General features: G+C 50.4%; 1 protein-coding gene across 5 annotated transcripts; it reads right to left on the reverse strand.

Moving 5' to 3' along the window:
- Positions 1-48: 48 nt before the first annotated feature.
- ubtfl (upstream binding transcription factor, like) lies at positions 49-9297 on the reverse strand. 5 transcript variants are annotated; one of them, XM_079237605.1, is made up of 20 exons: positions 9168-9297; positions 7924-7997; positions 7611-7786; positions 6425-6508; positions 6190-6345; positions 6033-6097; positions 5844-5964; positions 4112-4222; positions 3886-4013; positions 3311-3452; positions 3200-3241; positions 3002-3100; positions 2253-2417; positions 1932-2042; positions 1669-1751; positions 1250-1439; positions 1124-1171; positions 900-1034; positions 581-676; positions 49-429 (listed from the first exon to the last, which is right to left on the reverse strand). In XM_079237605.1, exons 2-20 carry the CDS (start codon positions 7982-7984, stop codon positions 367-369), a joined length of 2076 nt encoding a protein of 691 aa, XP_079093731.1. In that variant the 5' UTR covers positions 7985-7997; positions 9168-9297; the 3' UTR covers positions 49-366. The 5 variants fall into 5 exon arrangements, with proteins under 5 accessions (XP_079093731.1, XP_079093729.1, XP_079093730.1 ...); XM_079237603.1 differs by having other exon boundaries at positions 1669-1820; XM_079237604.1 differs by having other exon boundaries at positions 1914-2042.
- Between the last annotated feature and the right edge of the window lie 256 nt (positions 9298-9553).

Consider the following 9553-nt stretch of genomic DNA (forward strand, 5'->3'; position numbering starts at 1 on the left):
GTCACGCTGTGTTTGGGTACAAAATGAATCTGATGACAGAAGTGAGAAAAAGTGCATTTAATTGTTAATTTTCTCAGGCAGGCAGCTGATTGGAGGCTGAACACTGGCTCGTCCCTTAGCAGTAACAAATAGCCAATAGGCTCCGCCCACACAATAGGCCCCGCCCCGCCATTGCTCAAAACACGAAATCGTTGATCTGATAAAAACCAACAAACGAGTAACAAAACACTCCGTCAGGCAACGCCCCCTTCAGAGGGAAGGGCCAGCGTGACGTCGCACATTCTCATTGGTCCGCCTGGACAGCTAGAATGTGAGGAGGCGTGGCCTGCACAGCCTGTCCTCTCCAATGAGGGCAAGGGGGCTGAGCTAATCCGAGTCTGAGTCACTGGATTCCTCCGAGGAGCTCTGATCTTCATCGTCGTCATCGTTCTGAGGAAACAAAGTGAAAGTTTACGAACATTCTGTTATTACATGTTTACCATGGTGATCCTGGGTAGTGTTTTTAACACAACGTGATTTCTGTATCAGCTCATATTCACGCCTCAGACATCAACTTTTCATCCTGTCTGAAGACACTCACCTCATCATCGTCGTCACTGTCTGAGCTTCCTGACGTCTCGTCGTCTTCATCTGAGTCGGAGGACTCGCTCTTCTCGGTGGAGTCGGACATGTCCTGCTGGAGACGAGAGGGATGAGCGTTACAGACCTGGCAGACCACACCCAGGGCTCAAACGCCCATGCAAAGTCACTTATCTTGATCAATAACAAGAACACTGAAAAGAGGATCAATAAATGCAGGAGAAAATAAAAATATGTAGTATTTGTTGCTGTCTAGCTCCTCCCCTTTAGCCAATGTAGCCCCTCCCATTTATCCCCTGTAGTCCCTCCCATTTAGGTACCTTGGCTCGGTAGGCCATCGCCCGCTTGGCCACGCCCACCGCCTGCGTCGCTCTTGAACTGGCCGCCTTCCCCTTCGCCGTCACGCGGACTTTAGCTGCTGGACTGCTGCGGACCTTAGTGTTGCTGCGCCGCTTCTGAAGGGACGACGACAACAACAACAAACACACTCGTGAGCTCAGACCTTTGACCTTCGTCTGGACGACCTTGTGAAGCGGCGACTCACCGAGGAGGAGAACTCCTGGTAGACGGCTCGTTCCTGGGGAGACAGCGACTGCAGAGAGAAGACAGCGTCAGGTTCTGTGTGGTTCTGTGTGGTTCTCCGTGGTTCTGCTCATGCGAGACCCGTTACCTGGACCCAGTCCTCCAGCTCGGCCTTGTACTCGCCCTGCTGCTCCTCCACCATCTTCTTGTACTTGTCCTTCTGACCCTGGGTCAGCTTGTGCCACCGCTTGCCGATCTCCACCATGCGCTCCTTCAGGCTGAAGTGGTTCAGCTCGCCATTGGTCAGCAGCTCCTGGGAAAACATCTGATACCCGCTCCTATTGGACGAGAGCAGCAGGGGGCGTGGCTTACTACAAGGCTGCTTTACGCCCATTCAGGTACATTCAGTTACTTTCAGTGCTTTTTGTTCTTTAAAGTTGAGCCACGATGATTTGATTTACACTGTTCATCTGCATTTATTCTAACGGTTCTGAACTAAAGGTTATTTATGAATATTTATGTAGAAGTCATTTCTGGGTTCTTGGTAGAACATGTCATCAGACTCACACTGGAGGTTTCTTTGGTTCTCCATCAAACTTGGGCTTCCTCTGGTTCTGCGCTGCAGGCGGCCTTGTGTCCAACAGCTCCCTCTGCAGGACAGGCAGCATCAGCGCACGACACAGACAGCCAAACAGAAATGTGTCTGAGCGACACTGTTTCTAGGTAGAATAGATGCTCATCATCACAGCTTTGAAACAAACACGTTTTAAATGTACAGGGGGAGGAGTCTGTGTGTGGGCGTGGCCACTGACCACAGGATGGTACTGAACCTCGTAACGCTTCTGGTCCTCCGCCGCCTTCTTGATCCAGGGAATCTTCTCCTTCTTCTCCATGGACTTCCAGGCCGCCTCGATGGCCGCCTGAGCCTTCCTGCGGTCGCTCTGAGGATCACATGACAACATCTGAGACCGCCACACCTTTTACTGTCAGTATTGTTACTGTGAAGCAGCTGAGGGCTGTTACTGTGAACGTATTGTTACTGTGAAGCAGCTGGATCGCTGTTGCTGTTTGTTTCATAAAGATTGATGTTTTTATCAAAGCGCAACAGGCATAATATATGAATATATACATATATACATATATATAAATACTCTGTATTTGGCCAGGTAGTCTCCCATCACACTTTGCTGCCACATCTCTTCAGCTGTTTTCGGCGTCTCAGGAAGCTTCGCCGTCTTCTTCCCGTCCCGTCGGTCCTTTGGCTGCCCGCCAGCTGTCCACGTCTCTGGCTCCGCCTCCCGACCGAGAGACGCCACCTGAGGTCACGGGGTCAGAGGTCAGCTGAAAGCTTCCTCCAGAGACATGACACCTTCTCATTCAGCGCCACCTGCTGGTACTCAACATGGCGCTAGCGAGAGCTAACGAGAGCTCCGTATGGATGGAGCTAACGAGAGCTCCGTATGGATGGAGCTAACGAGAGCCCCGTATGGATGGAGCTAACGGGAGCTATCAACAGCTAACGAGAGCTAGCGAGAGTTAACGAGAACTAACAAGAGTTAGCGAGAGCCCTGTATAGATTGAGCTAGCGAGAGCTAACAAGAGCCCTGTATAGATGGAGCTAGCGAGAGCTAACGAGAGCCCCGTATAGATGGAGCTAACGGGAGCTATCGAGAGCTAGCGAGAGTTAACGAGAACTAACAAGAGCTAGCGAGAACCCTGTATAGATGGAGCTAGCGAGAGCTAACGAGAGCCCTGTATAGATGGAGCTAGCGAGAGCTAACGAGAGCCCCTTATAGATGGAGCTAACGAGAACTAACAAGAGCTTGCGAGCGCTAACGAGAGCCCCGTATAGATGGAGCTAACGAGAGCTAACGACAGCTAACGGGAAGAAGAAGCTGACCTTGGCTGGAGACTTGGCTCTGTGCGGGCTGGCGCCCCCTCTGGCTCCGCCCGGTTTCTCCTCGCCCATGACTCGGTCGCGCTCCTCGTCCGGAAGACTCTGGAACACAAATTCCAGTCAACGACAAGGAGATGTCTGAGGTTCGTGCCTGGAACTCACAGCATGGGGTCTGAACCCTAAAGCCTGGCGGCGCCGTACCTCCAGGAACCGCTGCAGGTCCACGTCGTACTGCTTCTTCCTCTAAGAGACACAAAAGGAGTGAGCGCGGCGCCCCCAGAGGACAGCTGGTGCCGGTGCGTTGATACCCACCTGCTCGCAGCGCTTCTGGAACATGTCCTTCTCCTTCTGCGTCATCACCTTCCACTGCTTGCTGCACAGCACCATGCGCTCCGTGCTGGGCACGTCCTTCATGTTCACCATGAGCTCAGCACAATACAGGGAGTACCCGTTACTACAGAGCACACACAGCACAACGAGTACACAGAGTGCAACGAGTACACACACATTACCATCAGCACAGTACCGTTACCAACAAGTACACATGCTCCTGTTGTTCTGTTAATGAAGTGAACCTGAAGGAACCTCACAGACCTGGTCATTAAAGTTGACATCAGACTCATTCAAGCTTCACTAAGCCCCGCCCCTTAAAACACACTGACCAATCAGAGCATAGCATCTCTGGATCTGGTTCAGTGGAATGTAAAACCCGGTAAAACTCATCAGGACCCGGCTTTAACTCCTCGGGACCCGGGTTTAACCCGTCAAACCCGGCTTTAACTCGTCAGGACCCGGTTTTAACTCCTCAGGACCAGGTTTTAACCAGTCAAGACCCAGTTCCCTTGCTACTGGTTCATACGTGAGGTAATTCAGTAATTCAGACTCACGGTGGTGGTTTTGTTGGCCGTCCATCGAATTTGTCCTTCAGCTGTCTCTCTGCTTTCGTGAGGACAGACCGGACGTGATCATCAGACGTCACTTCTGGATGAGCTTCATGATATACTCTCATACTGCCCTACACACACACACACACACACACACGCACACGCACACGCACGCACACGTTAGGACCAGATATCCACACTGAACCAATAGGGTGGACCGGTCCGGTACCTCGTAGTCCTTCTGCAGCTCCAGGGCCTTGCTGATCCACTTGAGTCTCCTCTTGTCAGACAGCTGGGACCACTGTCTCCTCAGAGCCTCTTTCAGCTCCTTCTGACTCACCTACCAACAACAACAACACGTTCATTCTGCAGCTATTATCATCCACTGTTTGAGTGTGTTACAGTGTGTGTATTACAGTGTGCGTTAGTCTGTTACAGTGTGTGTATTACAGTGTGCGTTACAGTCTGTTACAGTGTGTGTATTACAGTGTGCGTTACAGTCTGTTACAATGTGTGTGTTACAGTGTGCGTTACATGGTCTGTTACAGTGTGTGTATTACAGTGTGCGTTACAGTCTGTTACAATGTGTGTGTTACAGTGTGCGTTACAGTGTGCGCATTAGTGTGTGTGTGTTACAGTGTGCGTTACAGAGTGTGCTACAGAGTCTGTTACAGTGTGTGCGTTACATATTGAGTGTTACAGAGTGTGTGTTACAGTGGATGGCTGTGTTACATTGTGTGTGTTACAGAGTGAGTGTGTGTGTTACAGAGTGAGTGTTACAGTGTGTGCTATAGTGTGTCTGTTACTGTGTTACAGTATGTGTGTTACAGTGTGAGTGTGTGTGTTACAGAGTGAGTGTTACAGTGTGCTTAACGTGACGCCGTCGTTGAGCATTCAAAGTTCTGCGTCGAGGGACCGCGTTGCTCTGCAATTAACCGCCATGCCGCCAGGGGTGTGTCTGTGTGGCTGTGTGGTTTCAGGGGTTATAGCCGAATCCTTGCTTTTTCATCCGGTCACAGTAAACAATGGCGACCAAGTTAGAGCGGCTGCATTTGGAGTTGGAGCTCATCAATATTGAAGAGCAAATGCTTATATTGCAAATGTTGAAGCGCAGGCGACAGAGAAGACGTTTGCAGCGGTGGTGTAGGAAGACAGACCGGAAAAGGCAACTGCCGGAAATTACGTTCTGAGTGGACCAATCATAGCGCTTGCGGTCCGGGTCAACGCGACGCGCACGTCAGGCAACGGCGTCGGGGTCTGCGTCGACGGCGTAGCTACGCTGTAGCTACGCCGTCGACCTGACGGACCTGACGGACCTGACGGACCTGACGGAGAACCATAAATTAGGCTTTACAGTGTGTGTGTCACAGTGTGAGTGTTACAGAGAGTGTTACAGAGAGAGTGTTTGTTAGTGTGTTACAGTGTGTGTGTGTGTGTGTGTGTGTGTGTGTGTGTGTGTGTGTGTGTTACAGAGAGAGTGTTACAGAGTGAGTGTTTGTTAGTGTGTTACAGTGTGTGTGTGTGTGTGTGTGTGTGTGTTATAGTGCGTCTGTTACAGTGTGCGTTATAGTGTGTGTTAGTGTTACAGTGGGTGTGTGTTACAGTGCGTTACAGAGTGAGTGTTACAGTGTGTGTGTCACAGTGTGCGTTACAGTGTGTGTGTTATAGTGTGTATGTTACAGTGTGTCACAGTCTGTGTGTGTCACAGTGTGTTACAGAGTGAGTGTTAGTATGTTACAGTGTGTGTGTGTGTTACAGTGTAAGTGTTACAGGGTGAGTGTTACAGGGTGAGTGTTACAGTGTGAGTGTTACAGGGTGAGTGTTACAGGGTGAGTGTTACAGTGTGAGTGTTACAGGGTGAGTGTTACAGGGTGAGTGTTACAGGGTGAGTGTTACAGGGTGAGTGTTACAGAGTGAGTGTTACAGGGTGAGTGTTACAGGGTGAGTGTTACAGTGTGTACCTCCGGGTGCAGCTTCATGTATGTCTTCTTCTCGTGGTTGTACCACAGCTGTTGAGGAGTCTTGGGTTTCTCCGGCAGGTCGGACTTCTTCCTCTCCTCGATCAGCTCCGGGTGCTCCTCCCTGGAGGTCAGCTGAAGTTAGCGGCGCAACACGCTAACGCTTCAGTCAGCTGTTTGTATGTAACTTACTTGAATCGAGCCATGTTCTTCTCAAACGCTTCTTTCTCCTGCTGGAACTCTGTGATGTACTTTTGCTGCAGTGAGTAGAAGCAGAGGTTATTATGCAGGAACATGAACACACACTGATGAAGCAGAGCCTCACTTATCCGGATCAGCGGGTCCAGACCTTCTTCTTGTCGGGCAGCTCCTTGTACTTCTTGGACAGGATCTTGGTCAGGTCCAGGTTGCTCATCTCCGGGTGGATTTTGGCATATTTGGCTCGTTTCTCCATGAAGAAGCGGAAGTACGGAGTCAGAGGTTTTTTGGGGAAATCTGGATGAGTCTGTTTGAACAGGAGGTCAAAGGTCAGAGGAAGTCAGCCACGTTGCTCCTCACCGCCGGGTCAGCAGAGTCCGACTCACCTTCAGCTTCTTCCCTTTGTACGGGTTCTTCACGAACTCCACGGCGTCCACGATGAGCTCCGTCATCGTTCGGTACTTACGGACCTGGAACACAAACACCCTGCGGTTATTGAACGCATCACGATGAGGTCTGGTTCGCAGAGACCCAGAAGGTTTAACTCCTCAGGACCCGGTTGTTGTTGTTTTTTTACTTTTTATTTATTTATAAATTTATTTATTTTTTCAGTTAACAAAAAACGCGACAAAACATTGTAAATGACAAAACAGTGGACAAAATAAATAAGTAAATAATGTAAATACAATAATTAAATTAATAGGGGGTCACCAATCGTTCATTATAATGTATGGTCTATCCTTTACAGGTCAACTGAGAACATTACTCATCTTTTCCCTGAATGATGTCCATTTTACCCAGCGTTGTTCATGAGTTCCTGCTTTGAACCTTAGAAAATAAGTCTGTTTTTCCATGTAGTAAATCTCCTCTACAATGTCCAGCCACTGTCCTGCGCTTGGAGGATCACTTTTCAGCCAGCTCCTTGTGATGGCTTTTTTACATGAGTGTCAGAATTTTAAAGAGGTAGATGTCCTTCTTCTGAATTATATCGACAGGTATCAGACCCAGATAAACAGTCCGTGGGTCCCTGGGGATCTTGTCGCAGAACATGTCCAAAAAATGTGTGAGTGGTTGGCATTCATCTGCCCACACTCTCTCCAGCATGGCTGCTCTTTACCTAATTGTTTATATTTTGTGTGGGGTGTAATGAAAAAGCAGATTAAGTTCTTCCAACCAAATTCCCTCCATCTTCTAGAACTAGTGGAAGTTTGTTGCGTTCTACACATGGAATGCCAATCACTCAACAGTTTAATGTTCAGTTCTACTTCCCATTTCAGTTTTACATATAGTGTGTTTCTTCCATTTCGTTTTTGTAGCCTACTGTGCAGTTTGGAGACCAGCTTTGAGGGGGTTTGTTTGTAAGCACCTGTCAACACTTCAATACCTTCTGCTGATATTCCTTTTTTTATTTCTGTATCATAAAAGTGTCTTAGCTTTAAATATCTGAACAGGTCCCTGTTTTCTAAGTTAAGGATCTCAGGACCAGGTTTTATCTTGTCAGGACCCATTTCCCTTGCTACTGGTTCATACTGAGTTAATTTTCGATGCCGGTTCTGGTTCTGACCTCCTCACCTCAGAGGAAACCTTTTGCCACTTGTGGCGGCACACGTCTCCGCTGAAGCGGCCGAAGCCGACTTTGTCCCAGTCGAAGTGCGACTCCGTGGTTTTGTACTTCATGCTGTCCACGTCCGGCAGCAGAGAGCGGATCCTCTCCAGCAAAGAGAGACAGTCCTCCTTCGTCCAGTCATCTACACACACACACACACACACACACACACACACACACACACACACACACACACACACACACACACACACACACACGTGTGAGCTGCAGACAGGTGAGGCCTCAGGTGTTGATGACATCACAGAGGTCAAAGGTTACCTGGTTCGTTTTTTATCCTGGAGGTCTGAGCCACCGGGACGCTGCTGCTGCCGTTCATCATGCAGCGAGTCCGTCTACACACACACACACACACACACACACACACACACACACACACACACACACACACACACACACACACACACACACACACACACACCCCATGAGGAACATTTAGACTTTCTCTCTTTCAACTGAATCACATGGACTTCATCAGCGGTTGTCATGGAGATGACTTGAGTTGTTGAAGACGCGACGTCATTATATTATAATGCGTTATTCGATATCAGGCTGCTCATAATAATAATGATTATCATTGTTATGTTGACCTCAGTAACACGCTCTGATCCCGCGGGGCAGAGGTTCAGATCCCGCTGGAGACTAAGAAGAGCTCCACGTGAAAGCTCCGGCTGTCCGCCAGCAGGCCGGGGACGAACTGCTAGTGGCGGCAGGTCAGCCAGAGGGCAGGCCGCCGTTACGCCAGGCTCCATGGAGAAACGCGTCCATTTAAATGAAAAGGCTTTTATATACGTACAGCTCACGGGAGACACGGTCAACGACTTCTAAAACAACTCTTCATCCGACTGTAGCGGAACCCCGTGCAGCTCCTCGCTACTTTAAAACCGGATTAAAAGTAAAGTGTCCCCCCCAAAACAAAGCCCGCAGGCGGCAGAGAAATAAACTGTTTACGGACCGAAATCACACACAGCATTGAAGGAGAAGCCCACGGTGTTCCCCCGGTACACGTCCGTCTGCGGCTCGGTTCTCTGCTTTCTGAAGCGAGCAGCCAGCGGGCCGTTGGGCTCCAGCTGCCCGGTAATGGCGCCCCTCCTCCGGCAGGAGTCACAACACAGCTTCCGCTGACACGCAGCGGGGACCATTCCAGGGAAAACGTTGAAAACGGTGAAGATTTTTGATTTAAACGAAGAACATAATAACGGAATTCTTCGAAAAGCGTTTTAAAACAACATTCGACACGTGCAGCAGAAAAATCATATTTAGAAAAAAACATCTTAAATGCAGTAATTCGTGGAAATCCGCGGGTTGTGTGTTATTTAACAGGCGGCACCGGGCTCCGGGCTCCCGGGCTCCGGGCAGCGGCCGCTGGATGCTCTTGGAGCGGCGGGACGAGGTAATGCTGCCCCGAGAACCGCGCCGCAGAGCCGCCATGAAGGCTCCGCGGCGCGGGGACGAGGAGGTAGAAAACCGCTTCAATCTGTCCGAAATCACCGCCGAGGACTCACCTGCAGATCGAGACCGAGACCCGGGGAAACACCGCGCACCGCTGGCTCCGGGGGGCTGCTTCTGGGCTCTCCAAGGGACGGCTTTTACCACGTAAACTCCGGGGAGGCCGCTCGAAACGAATCCGACAAAAAGAGCGTCTAGTTCGGTGTGAAACTCCGCCCCGCGCCGCAGGGGGAGGACCTCCGGGACAAAGGCGGAGGATGGAACCAGAGACCCGGGTACCGATGCAGCTCCCCTCCGGACTGCCACCTGGACCCGGACCAGCCTGCAGCACCTGGTCCGGGTCCAGGTGCTGCAGGCTGACGCTGCAGGCTCCAAGAGGCTGCTGGAGGCGTCACGCTGCGGGCTGTCAGGTGCTCATCAGCGGCTCGGAGCTGCAGGAGGA

Source organism: Taurulus bubalis (assembly GCF_910589615.1).
Source record: "Taurulus bubalis genome assembly, chromosome: 1".
Lineage (NCBI taxonomy): Eukaryota > Metazoa > Chordata > Actinopteri > Perciformes > Cottidae > Taurulus > Taurulus bubalis.